The sequence below is a fragment of the Anneissia japonica genome, unplaced genomic scaffold (assembly GCF_011630105.1).
Source record: "Anneissia japonica isolate Jap-2015-1 unplaced genomic scaffold, ASM1163010v1 scaffold2236_len207018_cov178, whole genome shotgun sequence".
NCBI classification, from domain to species: Eukaryota; Metazoa; Echinodermata; class Crinoidea; order Comatulida; family Comatulidae; genus Anneissia; species Anneissia japonica.
Window position 1 is genome coordinate 28,166 of NW_022746879.1, and position 25,357 is coordinate 53,522.

At 32.7% G+C, this 25,357-nt stretch overlaps 3 protein-coding genes across 3 annotated transcripts in view; all 3 read left to right on the forward strand.

The window, feature by feature from the left end:
* Window positions 1-5,761: 5,761 nt before the first annotated feature.
* On the forward strand, window positions 5,762-12,947 carry LOC117120332. Its single transcript, XM_033265358.1, has 4 exons — window positions 5,762-5,818; window positions 6,918-7,136; window positions 12,309-12,604; window positions 12,907-12,947. The coding sequence occupies exons 2-4, from the start codon at window positions 6,937-6,939 to the stop codon at window positions 12,945-12,947; spliced, it is 537 nt and encodes a 178-aa protein (XP_033121249.1). The 5' UTR covers window positions 5,762-5,818; window positions 6,918-6,936.
* Window positions 12,948-13,167: 220 nt separating this feature from the next.
* Window positions 13,168-17,188, forward strand: LOC117120324 (proton channel OtopLc-like). The gene is made up of 3 exons (XM_033265346.1): window positions 13,168-13,341; window positions 14,332-14,453; window positions 16,232-17,188. Exons 1-3 carry the CDS (start codon window positions 13,187-13,189, stop codon window positions 17,059-17,061), a joined length of 1,107 nt encoding a protein of 368 aa, XP_033121237.1. The 5' UTR covers window positions 13,168-13,186; the 3' UTR covers window positions 17,062-17,188.
* Window positions 17,189-23,496: 6,308 nt separating this feature from the next.
* The window catches only part of LOC117120333 (proton channel OtopLc-like), a 6,762-nt gene continuing 4,901 nt past the window's right edge, over window positions 23,497-25,357 (forward strand). Inside the window, exons 1-2 of the mRNA XM_033265359.1 lie at window positions 23,497-23,672; window positions 24,339-24,631. Of these exons, the coding sequence (XP_033121250.1) occupies window positions 23,515-23,672; window positions 24,339-24,631 (451 nt within the window). The 5' untranslated portion in view covers window positions 23,497-23,514. The remainder of the gene's footprint in view (window positions 23,673-24,338; window positions 24,632-25,357) is intronic.

A 25,357-nucleotide genomic window follows, 5' to 3' on the forward strand; every position in this document is an offset into this window, starting at 1 on the left:
GTAAACTAATAATTATATAAATAGTGGAGGAGAGGTGTTATCTATCATTAAATATATTTTTAAAAAAGAAAAAAGAAGAATGACATTACAATCTACGAATTGTAAATTATTAATAAGTCGGACAGATTGTTGTTTGGTGATGCGAATTACATTTACTTGGCTATAACTTTCGACCGGCAAATCTATTATTGTTGAAAGTATATCTTAACTCATCTGCACAAGGTAGGTCTAACCAAGTTTAACTATAATTATTATAAACCTATTTAATGAGAATTTGTCATGAATTTGGACCAAATTTAATTAATCATACCATTTCAAAATGGTTAGGCCTACCTATATATATTATTAAATTAAATTAAATTATGAATATTTTTATTTATATTAGTTAATAGAAATTCAAGTAATAGTATAGCATACTGGATTTAGAAATCTAGAGTAAGAAGGATTGCTTCCCGACGATGTTCATTTATATAGTTGTTAGTGTTTTATTGTTCTCTTTCATATTGCGTCATTTATACATTTTAGTATGTTATGTAGGGTTTTGATGTGCTAAATTGTATTGTGATACTTTTTAATGTTCCAATTTTCTATTTAACCGTTAATGTATATTACATATCGAGTATGGATATTTTGTAAATTTATATTTTTAAAATTCTGTACAGCGTTTGTGATCATTTTAATTGGATATTGTTTGTGCTACTGTATATTAAATAAAGTTATTATTATTATTATTATTATTATTATTATTATTATTATTATTATTATTATTAATATTATTATTATTATTATTATTATTATTATTATTATTAAAAAAAAAAAAAAAAAAATTACTATTACTATTATTACTATTATATTATTATTATTTCCATTTCATTTTCATGTCAGCGGCTTTAGTCAACAATTTTTTCTTCTATTTATTGGGTATCAGTATATCACCTTGGCTGTCCCTCTCTTATTAAAAACTACCACTTCTTCAGATTTTTATTAACTGTAAAATTTTAATTGGAAAAATATCACCCTGTTTTAATGGCATTACGATCTTCATGCTAAAAACATCCACAATAAACTTTATATAATTTTAAGTACGATTTTTCAACTCATCACTTTAATTTGAAAAGAAACTCCAAAATAGAAATCAATCAAGATTATGCCAGTATTTAATAGTGGTAACTATTCTTGTTTTTATTTGGTGTGGGAAATTGTTTGAGAGCAGATCAAACATGTCCTAATAGAGACATGATTCCACCTTTCAACACACTTTTGTGCAATGTAGATCCTGCACAACTCTTGTCAGATCTGTTCATATCCACTGTGAACAGACTCGTGATATGAGAAAATCTGTCATGACGTGATATCATTAGCCACATACCATTATGAAATCATTGTACGGCATTATAGAGGGCGTGCTAGTACTTAGTGTTATTATAGCTCTTGGGGTATGCGTCTTCGTCAGGGCATGTCCTCTTTGTGGGTATTATTTTAAAGTATCGGTCGTTGTTTATGGTTTGGTTTCCGTTTGTTCCTTGATTTGTATGATAAACACAAACCTCTTAGAAGAAAGAGAAGGCGAATGCAGCCCAAAACCAGAGGAATTAACTTCAAGTGTTATATACGATGGAGTTAGTTCTGTTTAATGTTTTGTCTTAGTTTCTTTATCTTACAAACAATGTATACGTCAGTTTTATTTCTTATCGGATACAAAACAACACACAGGCAACATGGGTAGGCCTATTTGCTTTTTATTGCAATTTGGCTGTACTTTTTCTGTCCTATATTTCAGACAGTTCTGATAATTATCTGGCAAACACATTCAATTGACCGATCAAGACGACATCGTCTTAATAAGAATTTGTTAATATTCCTAACAATTACAAATTTTGCATTGCGGATTGGCGGGCATTATGAACTAAAACTCGGGGAACTTATTCAAAACAGAGGCACAATTATATGGAAAATATATGTGGTACATAATACATCACATTACTGGCCCGTTTCTGATCCTATACTTTTTCCACTAATATGTTTGTTTGAAATATGGACATTATTTGATTCAGTGTAACATTAATTTATATAAAATGAGGTGAAGCAAAATAGAAATTATTATTGATTTGAATATTCTTTAAACTTACTACTGAAATTCTACGCCGTAATGAACCATTGTCGAATAATGTAAACTAATTGCATTATGTGTGCATGCACATTTTACAGTATAAATTAGTTAGTATTCGATTTTATGAGAACAGTTTTTAATCAGCATATTCATATTACTATCATACAGTAGGCGAATAGAAAATTTGAATTTACAGGGACAAAATAATGTAGGCCCTAAATTTTGTATTTGTATAAATGTATGTGTATATATGTTTCATATTTATATCATGCTGTAAATGTTGCATTTTTTAGATTAAATAAAGTTTTGAATTGAAATTCAATTGAAATGAAAAGGAAATTCACTATTTATAGCACGTAATATTTAGATCCAGAAAGTTAGGAAGAATCGTGGTCTGTAGGGAACGATAGGGTTATATGATAACAAAGTGTTTACTACGAATAAGAAAAAGAAGTCAATAGTATTATTTTTAATATCTTAAACTAAAGACTTTTTGTGTTCATCGCCTGTGAATCGGGCTTTGCTTTATAAGCATTTTACATTTTGTATTCTTCTAATTGTCGTATGTATTTTGACCATGTATTTTTTGTTGAAGGTAGGCCTAATTATCAAATAATTGTGAATAAAATTGTATGAATGAATTGTATGGAAGTTTTAAATTCTGATAGATATGACACACCGCCGTATGTAACGCAACTAGTAATTTGGTGGGCTTTCAAAACCAAATGGTTGTAATAAATAACAGCCGCTGAACGAATAGGTTAGCTACCCAGCCGGACTTCTTAAAACATTCTTACAGATCAATAGCGTTCATCACTGCTCCGATGACGTACTTAGTGGATGCGCAGGGCCTAAAAAAGATCGCAGCCCCAAGTCACAACTATACTGGAAAGCTTCGAACAAAATATTGTGCCAAAGTAGTTAAAAATCACCTCATACCACCTTATTCTGCTGGATATCGCCCCTTACTTAATCATGGAGCCCTTCCACTTCACCTCCGCCCCCCCCCACTTGTCAGGCCACGATTTCAAGTTAAATGAGATATTTTTGATAAAAATATAAAGTAAAAATATAGCATTAATCAAATTATTTATCCCATGCTTTTTAACATTTATTTTTAACCAATTGTATTTATGCAAAAGGTAATCCTGGCGATTTCAGTCTTCTGATAATCAACTGCTTGCTCGCAAAGTTTAGTTTTGCACACAAATACATTTGGGAACCAAAGATCCTTAATGGGGTGTCTCCTTAACAGGGTTAACGGAAGTGTTAAAAGATACATTTTCTATTATTACACGAAAAAGTGTCTCCGTAATAGAGATGTTCCCCGAATAGTTGTATCATAAAGGAAGGTTCCATTGTATGAGTCCATATTAAAACTTTAGGTGTGGAGGCTGTGTTTGATGTTTTATTTTTATCCTGTTTTGTAGATATTTATTGTTCTCTTACAGGGCCCAGTTATGGTTTATTAGCTAAATCTCATAATAAGCCTTGGAGAGTGGAGTTGTTTTAGTCGTGAGAAAAAAAAATCCCGCTATCACATGAATTGAACCCAGTACCCAATGGTTGGAAGGAGAGCATCTTAACCACCACGCTATCCATCTCCAGTTGTAGGTATCCAGTGTATGTTTTACCATAAAAAATAAATGCATCAGAAAGAACATTATGAACGGACTTTCAGAATTGTCAATAAATCTTAAGAACTATCAATTAAAAGTAGACAAAAAAATCAGATGAAGTACTTTTAAATTAAAATATTAAAATTATTCCGGTAACAAAATGAGCAAGTATGACTAATTGTTTAATATTTCAAGTTGGAAATAAATTCTGAAATTTTAAAACATTTGGGTGTATATAATAGTATTGTTTTATATATTGTTTCTAAGAACAATTAAAGCAGGACATTTACAACATAATAAAATTCGTCACCTATGTCGGTGTATTACAAAGTGAACATAGTTTCCTTGATGCCTCCGGCAAGTATCAACATTCAGAAATAGGCACATAACAAAATCTACACAGGTTTATTATATCGGGCAAATCACAATTGTTTAAACAATTTATAATTTACACACAATATATTTGTTTTTATTTCATGTGATCTATTTTGCATTGCCATATCATCCCGTCTTAATCCATGTTTTATTACAATTGTCTTGTTCATGAAAAAGATTGTACAATACCACACTCATCGAAAACAGTAATCCATGCTGCTTTATGTTTCTAAGTAATATAAATATTATAAAGAAAAAATTATAAAGCCTACGAGTTATAAATTACATAGTTGAAAGTAATATAACAAAATATCAGTACAGTAGTTTGATTGTTTTCTGTAAACAGAAAGTGAAAATGAAACATTTATTACAGATAGGCCACTTTTAATTTTAGACTACTTATAAATCACGAAACTATACATACACAGGTGTACAGTTACTATACTTCCTGTTAAGCATTAAACCTGTTACCCTCCACCTACTGGTACTTTGAGGTGCTTCAGTGTATTGTAAGTACATTTTAAAACATTTAAAATATTTTTTGAAAGACAAATAACCTGCTGCCGGCGACCATCAGAATAGTAGGAACAAGTCTGATACGACAGGAGATAGAAAAGTAAAGTAAAGAAAAGACAAGGCGATTAACCTGGTGGCCGAGGTTCGGTTTCACCGTCAGCTGCAGTCGTGAATGTGTATTCATGCGTTTGTAAGGATTTAGTGAGCTGACTGCTTAACTGCACAGTTTTGTTAACTTTGCTAGTATTTCAGACTTACTTAAAAGCTTAATAAAATAATTTGAAATAGCAGAAAAAAGAATATTTACTGATATTCATATAATAATCGTAAGTTGCTAGGACCATAATTTTTTGGTTCTATTTTTCAAATTAATAAATCAATACACCAACCAACCAACCAAACAGCCAGCCAGCAAACCATTACCAACCAATCAACAAACTAACAAACCAACCAAACCAACCCGGTTCAAATAATCCATCAATCAACCAACAACAGACCAAACAACCAACCAACCAACCAATCAGCCAATCATTCAAACAATCAATCAACCAACCAATCAACCAACCAACCAAACAACCGGCAGGCCAGCCAGCCAGCTAGCAAGCCAGTCAGTCTGTCAGTCGGTCAGTCAGTCAGTCAGTCAGTCAGTCAGTCAGTCAGTCAGTCAGTCAGTCAATCAATCACTTTATTTAAATAGCACAAAATTCAGGATCTTTTCGTTGCGTTTAACCATAAAAAAAATAACTAGAGCAGGCATTCAAAAGGCCAAAAAGTGTTTCATTAATAAAAAAAAAAAAAATAAAAAAACATTTTAAAAACTGAGAACCTATCTAAACATTTTTATTAGATTGTTAAAAAATATTGAAGTGTCGTCAGTGTCAATTTCTTTCTAAAATGTGAATACAAATGAGTTACATTATTTTTGGTCATGTAGTCCAATATCTAGTTAGGCCAGCGACTGGGCCCTAAAATTTTGTCTTACAGGAATAACATACTACATAAATTCACAAAATTTGCACTTTGCTTGTATATAAGAAACATAGAAAGCAGAGGAGTTACAATCCTGGACAGTGCTTAGATTTGAGCGCCGCTCGAGCTTGGTTTGTTGTTGATTCAGCCAAAAAGTATAGAATAGCAAGAGGTACGACTGCCCTGATTTTGCATACACGCAGGAAACGAAAAAGGGTACTACCACGAGGTAGGTGGCGCCCTAATACATTTGGAATAGACGCAGCACGCTTGCGATACGAACGACCTTTACCTTTTAAAGTTCTTTTGAAGGGCTTCCTCTAGTTCTTTGTAGTACTTTCAGATAGATAAGATAGGATTCCGTTTAAAAAAAAAATCAACCTCGACCTTTTGCTGTGCTATCCTCGCACACTCTGCTTATGTAAAGTTAGACCCAAAAGGGCAATACTGTACAACATTTTGTTTTGCCCTAATAAATATATTTTCGTGCACACTCTGCGCCGAGTGTCATTGGCCGACGAGATCCTATGAGAACGCAAGGGCTGAATTTAGGCTACAGTGGGCTTAGATAGTTCATTTATTCCGACATCAGGATGCGTATGCCAGAGGGATATACTATGACTTTTAAATAACTTTTTTAAATGAATAATATGATTTTGCGTCTTTCCCGGCAGTTATAGTATCTATTTTAAAATGTTGTTTTATATATAGTTTCGTCTTTTGCCAAAATAATTAATAATTATAATAACGATAATAATAATAATAATAATAATAATAATAATAATAATAATAATAATAATAATAATAATAATAATAATAATAATAATGTTGATAATGATTAATATGAAATTGATGAAGATACTCTTTTGTAACCCGGCCACATATTCATCACAATCATGATATCATAATGCCTCATATATTACATAATATTTTATTTATCTCCTTTCCTAAAATTTATACTTCTATATATTTTCTCTTTTCTATAGTAAAATAAAGTATAGATTCTATCCTACTATTGAAGTTATTAGTAATTCGGTCTTATATTTGGCTTGCAGATAAATCATTGGCAAATGATCGTTGCAAATGATTGGCATGTTTTCCATATTTGTAGAGGCATTTTGAATACTTTGCGATTAAAATGATTTTATTAACACATATGAAGCAAGGATAATAGATTTACCAGAATAGAAAAATAGTTTCGAAACTTCACAAGACACTTGGTGATAAGTGTAATTAGTTTCATTTCCTTTAGTCTGATGGCATGCGACTTATAAATGGATCAGTATTGACTGAATACATATTTACAATATAATGTTGTCTGTTGCTAGATTCAAAACAAAGTTTATCATGTCTGCATATCTAAGTGTCCAGCATTCATCTTCCTCATCACTGCCGCCGTCCTCATCATACTCTGCCGACTTACACTCAACGTTGAATGCTTCATCATCATCCAATTTCGCATCGGCATATTCTTCACAATCGTCGCCCTTGTCCTCAAGGAACCATGAAAATGAGGTTCAGAATTCAAATAATGAGGATCCTTACAAGTAAACTAATTCAATTTTTAATTAATATACGGAGCCCCTAAAGGAACATGGTTAAAGAAAATATTAAACTATTTCGAGGGAACGAAATATTATTTCGAGGGAACGAAATAATATTTCGAGGGAACGAAATCATATTTCGAGGGAATGAAATAATATTTCGTTTGAAATATACATAGAATTTTTGTTTCTCCCCGACGAATTGTGCTCTTTCTTCTTGACGAGGTGGGGGGAGCAGACGGGGTCCCTATAGTATTAGGTGTATACTCTTATACACATCTAGATGTGTATAAGAGACAGGCTATCCTCGCACACTCTGCTTATGTAAAGTTAGACCCAAAAGGGCAATACTGTACAACATTTTGTTTTGCCCTAATAAATATATTTTCGTGCACACTCTGCGCCGAGTGTCATTGGCCGACGAGATCCTATGAGAACGCAAGGGCTGAATTTAGGCTACAGTGGGCTTAGATAGTTCATTTATTCCGACATCAGGATGCGTACTGTCTCTTATACACATCTAGATGTGTATAAGAGACAGATACTATAGGGACCACGGAGAGTTGCGCCCCCTCCCCCGTCATAGAGAAAAAACAAAATTCGTCGGGGAGAAACAAAAATTTTATGTATTTTTTACATATTACAGTAGACTCTAATATCGATTAAGTAAGACTTTGAAACCCTTAAATTGTCAAACTGTCTAAACCTTTTAATCGTATCTCGACCACACCCACTTTGCTTTCGTCGGGAAAATCTGACCCCTCGTCAGAGGCATCGGAACCCCCAGCCGGAGACCTCGGCTCCCCGTCGGGTAAATCCTGGCGCCACCCCTGACGAACAACCGACGCTGAAGGCACTGTGGGCGTACCATACACGAAATATTATTTCGAGGGAACGAAATAATATTTCGAGGGAACGAAATAATATTTCAAGGAAACGAAATAGTTTAATATTTTCTCTAACCATGTCCCTTTAGGGGCTCCGTATTAATAAATAAAATGTGGAATTAAATGTTATAAAGTTATATACTAAATTGCAGACCTGCCAACCCTTGCTTGGGTCATGAAAATCTGGAGATTTTTTTAAGAATCTTAAAAAAATCTTAAAATTTACCAAAAAATCCAGAGGTTTCCAGAATTAAGATGATGGAAGATACCAAAAAAGTCAGGTAACTACAAATCATTGGCCGTTGGTGGCGACATTTGAATTGAAAATTGCTGCTTGTTTATTGCACCGCGAAGCGAGGAGGTGGCAAATACATTGAGTAATAACGATCAAATCAATCAATTTACAGTATGCATAAATCGGAGTGTTTTTTTTCGGGGGGGGGGGGGGGGGGGGGGTGGTCTGTGAAATCAGGTGAAAATTACATTCCATTGGGTGAACTGGAGATTTGTTGAAATATCGGGTGACACCCGACAGGATCGGGTGAGCTGGCAGGTCTGCAATTGTCTCAGTTTATCATTGGTGGCCCAGACGTTTTTCCAAAAAGGGGTCCATGGAATGAGTAAGACCAAGGTGAACGAACTATGGTCATGAAAATCCCCGTAGAGCGGGTCAGGGGGGAAAGATTTTAAGTTTTAGAACGATGATGTATTTTTTAGATTTCAATAACAGATACTACAATCACAACGGGCCACATGCGCTCCGACGACAATGTGTTACTATACGACCGCGGCCCGTGAACGTAATTTTAAAACATAAAATGTGTGTGGCAAAGACAAAAAAAAAAAAGAAAATAGAATAATAATACAATGTATTATTCTAAAATTAAAAAGATGGAACAAATTTGGAAAAGTCAAATTTCACAATACAAAATTACTGGAAGTAGGTAAACTCGGCCCCAATTCAACTCGTCTCAAAGTCAACTTGGCCTCAAGTCAACTCGGCCCCAAGCCAACTCGGTCCCAAGTAGTCAACTCGGCCCAAAGTTAACTCGGGGGCCAAATTTACTGTATATTTACGAAATACTTTGCCAAAATGAAAATTGAATGCAAAGCCAAACATACCAAAATAAAAGTGTTTTAGATTTTGTCTTTGATATTCCTTTTTCATTTACAATAATAACAACAGCATTAATAAATATAATATTAAAATAGTATTAATTAAAAAGGCATAATATAAAAACTAATGATAATGACGTTATAATAACATAATAATGACAATACTAATGATTTATAGGCATATTCAATATGCATTATATATTGGCCTATGTATTTAAATACACATAATATGATAGGTCAAAGTTATAAAGTGTTTTTTTTAAGTCCATATATTTGGTATTCGTTTCTTATTATTTTTATATATAAAGATGGTTTAGATTTCATATATTTCAATAATTCTTTTCACTGAGTCGTATACTGTCGTCCTAGCAAACCTGCTAGTTTATTAGGTACAGTAATTATATTATTGTATTTGACTTGGGTTTTCTATATTTTTGTATTTGAATGGGGATTAGTCTATTTTTGTATTTGACTAGGGTTTAAATTTTTTGATTGATGTTTCTCATTGGCTGTTTGTGGAGAGTGTCCCCAATTCAGCTTTTAGCTGCTAAGGAACTCTATCTTGCCAACTTGATTTTATTTTTTATAAAGATTTTGAATAAAGATACGGATATAGGCCTATATCTCATGATTTACATATATATATATATATAGACCTATATATATAAATATATACATATATAATGTATATATAAGTGTATGTATATACATACAATGTATACTTAAAATGTCTATTGATTTTATTGTCATTTTAAATATCCATTTCATATCACGTTATTCGTTTTTTATTTTTTATATAATGATGGTTTAGATTTTATATATTATATCATGATTTATATATATAAGACTATATATATAATATATATTTTTTATAAAGATTTTGGATAAAGATACGGATATAAGCCTATATATCATGATTTACATACATATATATGGGGCATTCCACAGTATTTTTTTGTTGCGGACATTACACTTAAGAGAATTTAAAATTCTATATCTAGTAAACCACTGAAGGGAAACATTTTATTTTTTGGTCAATTATTGCTTACAGACTGAAGTTTAAGTCTGTATTAAAAAATGAAAAAAAATATTATAGTGTGACTGTAAAATCGAATTATGTCCGTGTTGCGGACATTACAGGATTGCGACTTGACTTTTGACAACATAAATATAAATCAAAAATCCTGTGCTGTTTCTTGAAATATCGAATATTCCTTCATATATTACATATTTAGATAGTTCTTCTTGCCATACCAAAAAAAAAAAAAAATATGTAATATTTCGTTGTATATAAGCGATTATCTGCGTTGCGGACATTACATTTATAAATGTCCCGGACATTACAATTTTGTCTCACCTACAACAGAGCCATAAAAGCATGTGTAAATGAAAAAATAAAGTCAAAATATGCTTTCAAATACAGTAACCATTTATTTCAAGACCAATATCCATATGAGAAAGGCACAACTTAATTATTAACTATTAAAAAAAATTAAGGTCCTTAACATTATGTTTGTATGTAATAAATATTGACACCTCATTTTATATCCTCGGCAGTAACTTATATATATATAGCCTGTCTCTTATACACATCTAGATGTGTATAAGAGACAGGAATCCCGTCGGGTGCACTGAGTTTCCGGCTTTACAGTCACTGTCGTCATCACTCCCTCAATATCTACCGTTGTTGGTCACAGTCAATGTGTCAATTAACCAGGCCACTACTACTGTCACTGCTACTGCTACTGTAACTGCCAGTGTCACCGTCACTCTTTTAATAATATAATAATAATATTTAATTGTCAATTTATATAGCGTATAATGTAAAATACCTCTATGCGCTTTAGAACATGGTGTGGTAAAAAATTATTAACAGTTTCACCTAACAAAAATAATGAGTAACAATAAAGAATAACAACAATAAAAATAAATATATAACCCATTACAAATTACAAAGAGTACATCTAATAAACATATCCAACTCAAAATTTTTATGAAAATTTTTTTTTACAAAAAATACAAGCAATATTCAAATGTAATGTCCGCAACATAAAATTTGCATTTTCCATATTTAACGTAAAATATTTTCCAAAATATCAATAATTTTTATTTTTTTTTTTTTGGTTTCATATAATTCAATTTATCTATTTTCTGAAAATGTCAAACATCATATATAAAACGCAATTTGAAATTTTTCAATGCATGTCGCAATTACTGTGGAATGCCCCATATATAGACCTATATTATATAAATATATACATATATAATGTATATATGTAAGTATATGTATATAAGTGTATGTATATACATACAATGTATACTTAAAATGTATATTGATTTTATTGTCATTTTAAATATCCATTTCATATCACGGTATTCGTTTTTTATTTTTTATATAATGATGGTTTAGATTTTATATATTATATCATGATTTATATATATAAGACTATATATATAATATATATTTAGATATATATATATAGGCTTACATATATATAATGTATATTTAATATTTCAGTAACCCATTAAGAATTGCCATTATTATATCATCAGTCTAAGTTATATTATATCGTTTCATATTGTTATTAATAATATTATTTTAATATTATTTTTATTAATGCAGTTTTCATTATTTTTTATGTGGATGTAATATAAATGAAAAAGAAATAACAAAGGCAACGATCTAAAATCTTTAATTTTGGCTTTGCATTCAAATCTCTTTTGGTAACCAAGTACCAGAGAACAGTGAAATAATTTCACTGTTTCCTGGTAAATGCACTGTAAATTGGGGCCGAGTTGACTAGGGGCCGAGTTGACATGGGGCCGAGTTGACTTGGGCCACTGGTGTACATTATGTCTACCGTTACTTTATATATTGTCTATCTTATACGTGTAAGAGGACTAAGGCCTGTACCTTGTATCGTATATGCCTACTTTGTAATAATAAATCATTGTTGTATGTTTCTGTACAATTTTATTTTTGGGGTATACAATTCACATGATAGAGTACATCCATAAGATGTCCTAAGCAAACAGTCTCAAGAATGGATATAATACGTTATTCCGTACCACTTTAGTATACCTTGTTCCTGGTATGAGATAACTAACCGTATAGAACAATGTAGATGACACCTATAACCTCTTAAAAGTCATTGCTGATTATGTATTTTAGATTTGAAGCGAGTAGGATTTTGAGTGGAATATACGGTCTTCTTGTCACGTTTGTGGGAATTTGTATCATTAATGCTGCGGTTATTATTCCTGGCGAGGCTCCCAGTAAATCAGTGTCATCAGCTAATTCATCAACGCCTCCTCCTGGACTCAATACAATATATAATAACAACTATCTGGCATTTGTGTCAGCGATTGGCCTGTTATTTATATTGTCTACATTCGCTTATGATGTTTATATTTATCGTACTTATGTTACGTCGATTATTGATACCACGTCAAGCAACACGTTACAAGGTTGGATGATTTTATTCCTTATCTTTTAAACTTCATTTAATTCTTACTCACCTAATCTACAGTTTTATGTTCATTATCGGGTTTCATTTATTATCTCGTTCATTGATATTTTAATGCCATCTTTATCTTTAGTATTTTCGTTTTACATTTGTGATTTCCATCTTCATCTCTATCTTCATTATCTTCTAATTATTCGTCTTCATCATCACCACCACCACCACCTTTATCAACTTCTTTTTCTTTACATTTTTGGTTTTCATCTTCAACTTTATCAAAGTCTTTTTAATATTTCTTTTCCATAGGCCTTGCTATCCTCATCAGCGATCGTTATCGTCTTCTTTAAGTTCTAATAGGCCTATCTTTTTAAAATCTTTATTTACCATCTCTATTTTCAAATTCAGCTTTATTTGTTTACTACTTCTATCATAATTATCTTAATACCATTAACATAATTAATTAATTAATTAATTAACATCGTATTATTCACTTGTAGTTTCTATTCATCTTTCAATTTTTAGTTTAGTTATATTTTCAATTTATTTATTTGAAGCTATAAACCGTCTCTTTGGATTTGCCGCTGTGATGTACATGATTATGAGTGTAGGGATTATGCTTAATGAGAATGCATACAACAGAGCATATGAGAGCATCATATGGGTGTGTTTTTATTTGGCTCAACTCATCTATTTAGACAGATATTCTCAAGTCCGTTTCAGAAAATTTTTAATCTATAATAGGTAAGGGGTCCACGTAGGCCTAAGTATTTTTTATATCTTATACTTTAGCCAACGTGAATTCAATTCAAATATATTTTTTGAAGAAAAATAGAAGGTCATTAACAAAAACTATCAAGTGGCTCTTTTGACGTCATTGGAGTACTTTTAAGTTTAGTTTGCATAAAAAGGTTCATGAACGAACCTATGACCCAACGACTCCATGCAACGTAAGTTTCAAACCATAGGCTGGCGCCTACTTTAATCTAAGGCTGAAACATGACAATATGCCACTTTTACGACGATGAAACCTGGGGGTATCTAAGCATAGCCGGTCGGGAATGGACAGCATGAGGCTCAAAGTCCCGACCCCGAGATCTGGAAACCAAACAGAGGACGCTGTGCCAACCCCGCCTACCTCAATGAACCCAAGTTATAAACTAAACAACAAAATGATTTAATTAATACAAGTATACAACCGATACAAAATTAATATGTAGCAGAAAAATAAAAGAGAATATAAATATAGGCTTATCAATTACAATTAGTTTTTATTTGCTGTACAAGATACATCATAAAACTTAATGAATTTGAAAAATGAAAGATGTTTTTAAGTGTAAATAGGAAGTTTTCGATGAACGACGTTAACCTTAGTACCCAACTTGCAGCGCAATAACTCCGCCCCTTTTGTAAACAAATCAAAATACGCATGCGCAAACCCGTAAGTAACGTACGTCGAGCACGTAAAATCCTGAAATTAACGTACTCCGGAACGCAAGATGAATAAATTATGACGTCATCCGTTAACGTTAAGGTTAACGTCGTGCATCGAAAACTGCCTAGGCCTATTACTCAAGCAATCATCCTCTAATAATTCAAACCAAATATAGAACGCCTCTATAAATTTTTAGAAGGTTTTTACTAAGGCCTACTTAAACATCTTTCCGCTCGCCCTCCTTAAGATTGAATGTGCACTCATCAATACCTTGGCGCTAATGTATCTAATTCCTTCAGGTTCGGTATCATGCACCTACTGGCTACAGATATTCTATTCTGGTTTGACATTGTTGTCTATGATACAAAGGAAGATTATCAACACCCTACGATACACCCTTTTTGTAATTCATCGGCACAAGGTAGGTCTAATGAGGTTTAATTATATTATAAACTAAACGTATTTAATGATAATTTATTATATTTAGACCAAACTTGATTAATCAATCATGACATTGTAAAATGGCTACACTAAAAATTTCATTAAAATAAATTACTGGTATGAATATTTTAATTATATTAGTTAACAGAATTTCAAGTATCCTATAGCATTCTACACATGGAAATATACAGTAAGAAGAATAACGACCGACGATGTCATTTTATTTTCATTTCATATCATTTTAATGCCAGCGACTTTAGTCGACATATTTTCCTTCTATTTATTCGGTATCAGTATATCACCTTGGCTGTCCCCGACCTAATAAAAACTGCCACTTCTTCAGTTGTTTATTAACTGGAAAAATATCACCCTGTTCTGATGGCATTACGTTATTCATGCTAAAACATCCGCAATATACTTCATATATTTTTAAGTACGGTCAACTTATCACTTTAATTTGAAAACAAACTGAAAAATGGAAATCAATCAAGATCATTCCAGTATTTAAGATTGGTAACTAGTATTGGTATTGGTACGAGCATTTATATTGTGCCTCTTCCTTTCGGTTATAAAGCGCACGCCAAATCTCCAAGCTCAGGGAAAAACTCAAGGCAGAATGTAATACAGATCCATTAAACATTTGGTACATAAATAGACAAAACATTAAGAGTTATTATAATTATATATTTATACACAATAAAATTACATTTTTTTACGCCCGGAAGAGGTGCCAGATTTCCATGAAGAAAGCAAAGTGGGAGTGGTCGAGCTTCGATTGAAAGGTTCCGAATGTGGTTCTGGGGTGAAGACCCCGAAAATTTCGACAACTTAGGGGTTTCAAAGGCTTATTTAATCGATTTTATAGTCTACTAATAGGTAAAAAATACATATGATATTTTTTTATCGCCGACGAATTGTGCTTTTTCTCCCGACAGGGGGACAGCTTTCCCCGACGGGGGCCCCCGGTTACCCCCGCTGGCACCACCCCTGGGTTTGGGAAAATCTTTTTGCTGACATTGTTTATGAACTTTCAGACTTGCTTTTATCAATGTAAGATTAGTTCTGTGCAGTAATCCTTCCTTTAATTTTAATATATTGCGCTGGGTTTCCCCTTTTCCGAGTTCCTGCATTGTTCCTGTATGGCTGTCAAACATTGAATTCGCACAATATGAAATATACTCCAGATACACAAATTAAAGCCAGGCTCCAAAGAAAAAAATGTTTTGATATGTTGCAGAACTGATTTTTCTAAGACAGAAAAGAAGTTGTTGACGAATAACTGGGGAACGGTGAATAAGATACAGATTTTTGAATATTTAACAACTCGGCGGGGGGGGGGGCGGCGGGGGGGGGGGGGGAGGAAGTGTACAAGAGGTGTTTTATTTTTTTTTCTTCCAAAGTCTTGCATAATAATATTCATTTTTTTCAAAAATTATGTAGAAATAGATAGGCCTAAATAAAAATTGGTATATATAATAACATTATTTATATAAAATTAAGCATTTGAATTATCAAAAAGAGATTGATATATGTTAAAAAATGTCATACTATTATTTATCCTGTGTTAGGTATTTCAAGGGAACAAAAGTGTGTAAATTTACAATTCAAACTCCTACTACCCAAAGACCCAATGGCAAGGATTCAATATGTAGTGAACAACAAAGTATAGAACACCACTGAAAGTAAATTTAACGGTAAACTTCATCTGAGCGATTATATTCTAATGTATTTGTTCATTAAGGAACACATTTATTTCAGATAATCAAGACGTTGGATCTGCCAGAACGTATGTAGGAGCATTTGCCGTCGAGTACTGTTTTATAGCCGTGTGTCTCTTAAGCAGCATGTGGAGTAATATCGGACGAACAGTGATCAGACGGAACACCGAGAACATCTCGAAGCACACATACCCCATTATGAAGTCATTGTACGGCATTATAGGGGGCGTGCTAGTACTTAGTCTTATTATAGCCCTTGGGGTATGTGTGTTCATTAGACTGTGTCCTCTTTGTGGGCATTATTTTAATATAACGGTCATTATTTATGGTTTGCTTTCCTTATGTTCTTTGATTTGTATGATAAACACAAACCTTTTAGAAGAAAGAGAAGGCGAGGGTGGCCCAAAACCAGAGGAATTCACTTCAAGTGTCATATACGATGGAGTTCTGTTAATGTTTTGTCTTAGTCTCTTTATCTTACAGACAATGTATACGACAGTTTCACTTATCATCCAATACAAAACAGATGGGTACACAACGTATGTTATTGCAGTTTGCCTGTACTTTTTCTTTCCCATTTCTCAGGCAGTCCTGCTTAGGCTCTGGCAAACACATACAATTGACCGATCAAGACGACATCGTTTTAACATGAATATGATAATATTCCTAACAATTTCAAATTTTGCATTGTGGATTGGCGAACATTATCAACAAAAACTCGGTCAGTTATTCTTTACAACAGAGACAAAAGTATATGGAATATATTTGTGGTATATAATACATCACATTACTGGCCCGTTCCTCATCCTTTACTTTTTCCATTCAAGTGTTTGTCTGTTTGAAATCTGGACATTATTTGGTTCAGTGTAATATATTACCGGTAGTTTGTATAAATTGAGGTGAAGCATGATGGAAAGTATTAATATTTATAATATTTATACAATATTTTGTATTGAAGGACAAATTAAAACTAAATATATAATACATATGAAGCCCTATGCCTGGTTGTATTATACTATTATTTATTATAATTAGACCTATTATTATAAATATTACATTAGGCTTATTTTATTATTATTATTATTATTAGTATAATAATAATAATAATATTATTATTATATATATAATATATGTATATATATATGTACACGACAAGCTAAAAAGTAAACGTAAGTAAACAGCCAGAAATAGAACCAGATCTTTCGGACAATACTATAGTCCTTCCTCAGTGGCGAGTGAGTGAGGGTAGAAAAAGCCAGATAGTATAAAGTGACAATTTCATGATTAGAAATAATAGGCTAGGTGAGATGAGAATAAACAGCGTGTGAACAAGTGAACAGGAAGGCGAAAAATAAACATTAGAGGCACGCCTCTATAAATAAGCCACATGATTTATACAGATAAATTTGGAATGCCAAGTTAATGGAAAAAAGTATTATGCTGTATTATAACTATATATGTAGGCCTATTGTTAATTTATTAATTATATTTTTTATACATTTTATAACCGATCTTATTGATAATGTATAATTTTAATTTTTTTAAATCTAAAACGGTTGCAATTTTTACATTTTTGTTGCTTTCTGAATAAATATATTTTTATTACATTTGGACACACCGTTAGGTATTGTCTAACGTTTGCGCTGCCGCTGTTGCAGAAGTGTTATCCAATTAATATTATATCAGTGTAAACAGAAGGCAGAAGTCTGTTTAATAGTGAAATATAGGACTGGTGTCAATGTTAGATAGGTTCACCTAGGTGTACTATAATGACAAGCAGACCACTGGGATGGTTCAATTCAATTTAAGGTTTATTTCCAAAATGTATTGAATTAAATTGTTTTTAAATATTATAACTACATGTAGGCCTATTGTTAATTTATTAATTATATTTTTTATACATTTTATAACCGATCTTATTGATAATGTATAATTTTAATTTTTTTTAAATCTAAAACGGTTGCAATTTTTACATTTTTGTTGCTTTCTGAATAAATATGTTTTTATTACATTTGGACACACCGTTAGGTATTATCTAACGTGTGCGCTGCCGCTGTTGCAGAAGTGTTATCCAATTTATATTAGATCAGTGTAAACAGAAGGCAGAAGTCTGTTTAATAGTGAAATATAGGACTGGTGTCAATGTTAGATAGGTTCACCTAGGTGTACTATAATGACAAGCAGACCACTGGGATGGTTCAATTCAATTTAAGGTTTATTTCCAAAATGTATTGAATTAAATTGTTAAAAAAAAAACAAAAAAAAAACGGGAACTTACTATTATTATTGTTGAATGATGTTTCGTCCAGTAAGTTCCAGTTTTTGATTTATATACAATTTAATACTAAACACTTACTGGATGAATGAAAACATTCAAAAAATGTATTGCAGTTAAAACCTGAATTTAATTACAACGAATAAAAAAGATGAAAAGAAATGATAGCATAATACTATATATATTCTCTGGAGTATTATTATTTCGATTTTTAGTCAGACAATCGTAAATCTCATTTCTTTTCAATTTTGTCTGTGCCTCTCTCTCTTTATTTTAATTTTTTTAATCAATTGATTTATAAATTCAATTTTTAAAATGTTTTTGTGTCAATATTTAAACTATATTCGTAGAATTTAATACTTGAGCTGTTTTCGATTTTTCAATATATTTTATATTTGACATTTTCATATGTAAAGTGTAATCATTCGTTGTAATTAAATATACTGTATATAAGAATAATAGGCAAACACCCCACATCACTGAATCAGATAGAGTAGTGATCAGACACCAGAGAGAAGAGATAAGAGAATTGACTCCACTCTGAATGGGTTCAACTCTAACATCTTAGTAACCTGGAGTTAATAGTCGATTGTAGGCCTATATATGTACAGTAGAATAGTTTATACTGAATAAAAGCTTGCAGTATAGGCCTATTGGTACAAAAGAACTGTGTTTATATCTCATTAAAAGTCAATTCCGACCAACCGACCAACTACAATACTACACTTAACCAGTTAGAATAAATCAAAAAGTTTTGATGCAGAATGTTTGCGGTATTTTGTTTGGCACATAAATACAGGGACCAAAGAATGTGTAATATAGTTGAAGCTATTGTTAAATATTATATTTATTTATTTTATTTATTTCAACAAAAATTTATGAGGGTGGTCGATCCAGCCTGAGCTGATCAATTGGACCCTCAGTATATACAATCAGAACATAAGTATAAAAATTAAACTAGATCATTAACATAAACAAAGTAATTGAATTAAAGCAGGAAAAAGAAATTAATAATAATAATAATAATAAAAATAATAATAATAATAATAAACCTATATAGGCCAAAAGTATATAGGACCAAATAAATAATGAATGAATGAATGAATGAATGAAAGTATATAAATTATATTAAATACTGATTTTTATTTCCTCTGGTTTCTTGTAAAGTGTCTAATAGGGGTGTCTCCTAATTAGGGGTGTCAAAATAGGGGTCTACCGATTTAGTAGTTTTATTGTAGATTCAGATGCAATAAAATTTATTTCCATTTCAATTTCGAAAAAACTAAAAGGAACATTGAGGCATCACCTAAAAACCAACATACTTGTAGCAGGGATGCCATAAACAAACATTCGACAAAATGTAAATAAGAAAAATTAAATCAATCAATTAAACAATATCAACGAGAATTAAAAAAAAATGTCTGTACTTAACAAACATCAACAGTTTATTTCCAAGGTCAGCCTAGCGTAGTTTAAATTTTAAATAAAATAGAATTTAAAAAAAAATAGAAATAAAAAAATAATTGTAAATTTACTGCACAAACTGGTACAGCACTTTCTAGACAAAAACACGTTGAGCTACTGTGCTGAAGCCTCCAATTATGATTTGGCTCATACGAAGAAGAAAACGCGGATGTGGAGGCTTGTTTGTGTGTTAATATTCAGTGAATGGTCTTTTTCATAGAAACTAAATGCATCAGAATACGAGAAATATATGAATGGATTTTGAGCAGTGTAAATCAAACTTAACAAGTGACCGACCAATCAGAACAGGACTAGGAATATTTGAGTTTCTACAATCACACAAGTTTATGGCCCTGTCACACCTTGACGATTTAGCCAGCGTATTCCGACGTATGAAGAAATGACGAATACGCTGGCGTACGTCGAGTCACACAGTAGCGTATAGAACCAACGTATGCCGACGTTTATCAAAATATTGGTTTACGTTCGCGTAAGTTGACATTCGTTCGTGACACGTTCGTAATACGTTTGGCATACGTTGTATTCGTTAGCTGTTCGTTGGGGTACGCGGAGGTACGCTGGGGTCGATTTTAATTTTTGGACATGTTCAAAATTTTGAACGTATGACAACGTTCTGCTACATACGCTATGTATACGGTGAGCATTCGTTGTTTGAACGTTTCGCACGTTGGGTGCACGTTGGGTTTACGTTTTCTGTTCGTCTGTTGTTCGTCCAAACACGTTCAATCCCATCTGAAACGTTGCCATAGCAAATGCATAACGTATTCATAGCGTTTGTCTAACTAATGAGTAACGAATGGCCAGCGAACACTCAGTGTATACCGACCTACATCAACGTTTACAAGGCGTCAATACGTTAGGTATACGTGTGACATTCGATGGACATTCGTTGTGTACGCTGAACATTCGTTGGGCGAACGCTGCGAACGCGCTGTCATTCGTTAAATGGACGCTAGTTGTAGGATGAGCATTCGTTTTTCATTCGTTGTGCGTTCGTCTTTCACGCAAAAATGTTATTTTTTGCCAAAAAAAATTGAGCGTATTTGAGCGTATCGGGACATACGTTAGGTCCATAGAGATATAATAAGAATACTAGAGCGCTAACAGCAATGTATTCGATGTTCGAAATACGCAGAGCCTGATAATATCCGCATTAAAGCAGTTAATCTTTAAAATGCAACATCTCTATCTTATGTCACCAAAGGTCAAGTGCCCAGGATCATTGACGTAACAAGATCTGTCTCTTATACACATCGAGATGTGTATAAGAGACAGGAAATAATATTCAGTCAGAGGGCTTATTTATGGTAATAATATGTATACTAAGCCTGGCGGTAGCGCTTTCCTACGGCAGCCATCTTGGATGGTACACATACACAACTCTGCATTCTTCCGCCATCTTGTCAGCACTCTAGTTGTTTAATAGCTCTATGGTTAGGTCTATTCGCTATTATGTGAAAGGGTTTTAAGTTTCGTAAGTTAAGAGCATGCTGAAGCACGCTGGTATACGTCCTAGTACGGCGAGTACGTCGAAAAGTGTTGTGCATGCACAAAACTTGTTGACGTATGCCAGCGTATCGCTCGTACGTTCCGCATACGAGGGCCATAAGTTGTAGGTAAGTTAAGCGATCGTTGACACACGCTGACACACGTTACTTGAAGTTACTCAAAAGTCAAAACGTATTTGTAACCTATGAGTAAGTGCTTCGAACTTATATGTAACTTTGTAATAAACTTATCTCCAACGTATATTCACCTATGTAGACATATTTAACGTGTTCCAGACAACCACAAAACTTACTGAACGTGTTTCTAATCTACAGTTATCGTATAATGGCGTACTGGCAGCGTTTAGGGGAATAGCTATATTAAAATGGTGTGATGTTAATACGTTGATACTGCGATGTCTAGTGCGGTTATGTTTTGAATCGGCGAGCGGCAGCCTCTTTATAGGCTACGTCACATGATCATCGGCGATACGCTGCTGCGCGCTGTGCATAGCCTATCGCTGGGCATAAGTTGTGAACGCCGGCTACACGCTAAGCATTCGTTCGTGTAAGTTTTTTATAAAGATCAAAACGTTCTATATAAGTTACTAATACTTATTTATACGTCCAATACGTTATGAATACGCTACGAATGCGCCCAAAGTTAAAAAAAAAAAAAAAAAACATCGATAGTTCATCGTATGCCAGCGTTTTATAGAAATTTTGATGCGTTTGGCATAGGCTGACTAATACAAAGGTCAAAGAGAAGTTATTCGACGTCACTCTCAATTTCGTATACTGCATAAACGGTCGCGTCGAATGGTTAGATGATTTGGAAAAATGTGTTTTCTGTCAAATGAAAGTAATATTGAAACGTTTACGGCAGGTGGTCCACTTATTATTATATCAATATTATAATTATTGCACATACAGTTAGTTCCTGTTCAGCATCAAACGCGTCGCCAACCTTCTGTTCGTATTTTGAGGTAGTGTAAGTATATCTATAGAGGATCTGTTTTGATAAGTAATACTCCAGACAATCATAAGGGAAGCTGTTCAATTTGGTCCCAAGTTGTAAGACCGAGGTGGTCTCATTCAACTTGACTTTTAACAGGAGTTGACATTGTTAGGAATATAGTTTATATAGATGTCGCAGTTTATTATTGGTGGCCCAGAAGTTTGCCGAAAAGGGATCCAATGAGTAAGACCGAGGTAGTCATAAAGAATTCTTGATCCTATCAGGATGTAAAATAAATGTAATTCTACTGGAATAGAATATTAATAGAGTGTCTTGAGAAGGATGTTGGTTCTATTAGTTGTCTTAGTCATTTAGGGAGCGTTTATTAGACGAAAAAAATTAACGTCTGATACAACTGGAGCTAGAAAGGTAAAGTAAGCAAAAGAAAAGCAGACAAATCCGGTTGCCGATGTTCGGCTCTACCGACCGACCAACCAACCAACCAATCAACCATTCAGCCAACCAACCAACCAACCAACCAACAAACTAACCAACCAACCAGCCAGTAAGAAGTAATAAATCCATTTCTATGCACACTTTGCGTCGATGGTTATCTGCCGACGAGATTCTATGAGAAACGCTATGGCTGAAAGTACATTGAGCGTAGATAGTAGAGTGAGCGTAGTAGAATGTGTATGTCAGGGGGATACATTTCGAAGTAATTTAAAAAAATTAATAATAACACCGTACTTTTGCGTCTTTCCGGCAGCTACTATCTATTTTAAAATATCGTTTATGTAATTAGTTTATATCTTTTTCCAAAATAATTAATAATAATAATAATAATAATAATAATAATAATAGTAATAATAATAATAATAATAATATGTAAGTAATAACATTGATGTTGATAATGATTGATATCAGATTAATGATAATGCTGATCATGATTATGATGTTGATGAAAAGCATATCACAAGATACTTGATAATAATAATGTTTGTTTATATTGTTTAATTTCTTTTCGGTTGATGGCATGGTGCCATATAAATGGAACGATATTGATTGACTGACATTAACAATTTTTTTCAGTTGCTAGAGTCAGAACAAAATTTATCATGTCTGGATATCTAAGTATCCAGCAGTCATCTTCCTCATCATTTTTGCCATGTTCTTCGTCCACTTTCGCATCCACACGTTCTTCATCATCGTCGCCCTCGTTTTCAAGGAACCATCAAAATGAGATTCAAATGTCAAATAATAAGGATCCTTACAAGTAAGCTAATGCAACTATCAATTATAAAAAACATGTACTTATTTATGAGCTGAGACAACTATATAAAATAATATATTTAATATAGATGTCGCAAGTTTATCAGTTTTTTTAGATCACAACATCAGGTACTGCAATCACAGCGGGCCACGTGTGTTCCGCAATTTTTACTATGCGGCCTGTTCCTTGACCCGAACACCTCCAGTTGGTAAGTTTGCTTATCAAAAAAGAAAATTAGTGTGGCCCCTTAAACAAGTTTTATTTTCACCACAAAACGAAAATTTAATATATTCAAAATTAAGTCTGAGACTGCCAATCCGCCCATCTGGAGGTGCCATTAATGTTCTTAGCTGAGCCCCAACTATGATGGGACTGAGCTGGTATAGACCCTTCTCTGTGAAAGTACCTTCCTGGGCCCCTCTACAGTATTTGAATTCCTGGATACGCCACAGGTGTATATCAACCATTACTTTATATATCATATTGTATATCTTATACATGTAAGAGGACTACGCCTGAGCTTTTTTATCTTATATTCCTACTTTGTAATAATAAATCATTGTTGTACAGTATGTTTTTGTACAGTTGTGCCTTATAGGCCTCTAACAGTCTAGGACAATGTATATCCTATAACCTCTTAAAAGCTATTGTTGATCACTATTTTTTTAGATTCGAAGCGAGTAGGATTTTGAGTGGAATGTACGGTCTTGTTATCACGTTGGTGGGAATTGGTATCATTAATGCTGCGGTTATTATTCCTCTCAAGACTTCCAGTAAGTCAGTGTCATCAGATTCACCAACGCCTCATCCTGGACTCAATGCAATATACAGTAACAGCTATCTGGTATTTTTATCAGCGATTGGCCTGCTTTTTATGTTGCCTACTTTTGCTTATGATGTTTATCTTTATCGTATTTATTCTACGTCCATTATTGGTAACACATCAAGCAACACGTTGAAAGGTTGGATGATTTATGTATTTGCATTAGGCAACAATGTATAGTTGTCTTTATCTTCACTCTCAACTTCATCTCTGTTTTTAAAAATTCCTTTTCCCTTAGACTTCATGTAATCTTACATTTCACTATTCATCTAACCTTCAATTTTATGCTCATTATCGTGTATATGCAACATCTTGTTCATTGTCATATTCATGTCAACTTTATGTTCATTATCCTCTAATTCTACTTTTTCATCATCCTCACCACTTTCATCAACGACTTTCTCTTTTGATTTACATCTTTATCGAATTTTTCTTAACTTTCTCTTCCATATCATAAGCTTCAACATCGTCTTCATCAATTTTTAAAACCTGTATTCACATCTATATTTTCATTTTGAGATTACCTTTTTAATATTATTGGCATTATTATCTTAATTTTATATTCATTATTTTTTCTTCTTTTATCTTCACTATGTCAACATTTTTAAATATTCCTTCATCTTCATCTTTAAATTATCATCAATTTCAACATAAAATAGTTGTGTTGATGCTAATGATATTGATGGTAATATGGATAATAATGATGACGATGTTGATGATGATGATGATGATGATGGTGATGATAAAATAATGATTATAATCATGATAAGTAATAATAAAGTGAAATAGATCAAGGTAAAAAGACCATTAAATGAGGGTTAGAAGAAGCGAAGAAAGATGCTAAGAAAATTACCACAAAGAGAAA

Coding starts and splice junctions, on each gene's coding strand:
- LOC117120324 (XM_033265346.1), top strand. CDS start 13,187: ATGTACATGATTATGAGTGTAGGGATTATGCTTAATGAGAATGCATAC. Junction 13,342..14,331: donor AAATTTTTAATCTATAATAG/GTAAGGGGTCCA, acceptor TAATTCCTTCAG/GTTCGGTATCATGCACCTAC. Junction 14,454..16,231: donor TTGTAATTCATCGGCACAAG/GTAGGTCTAATG, acceptor CATTTATTTCAG/ATAATCAAGACGTTGGATCT.
- LOC117120332 (XM_033265358.1), top strand. CDS start 6,937: ATGTCTGCATATCTAAGTGTCCAGCATTCATCTTCCTCATCACTGCCG. Junction 7,137..12,308: donor AATAATGAGGATCCTTACAA/GTAAACTAATTC, acceptor TATGTATTTTAG/ATTTGAAGCGAGTAGGATTT. Junction 12,605..12,906: donor GTCAAGCAACACGTTACAAG/GTTGGATGATTT, acceptor TCTTTTCCATAG/GCCTTGCTATCCTCATCAGC.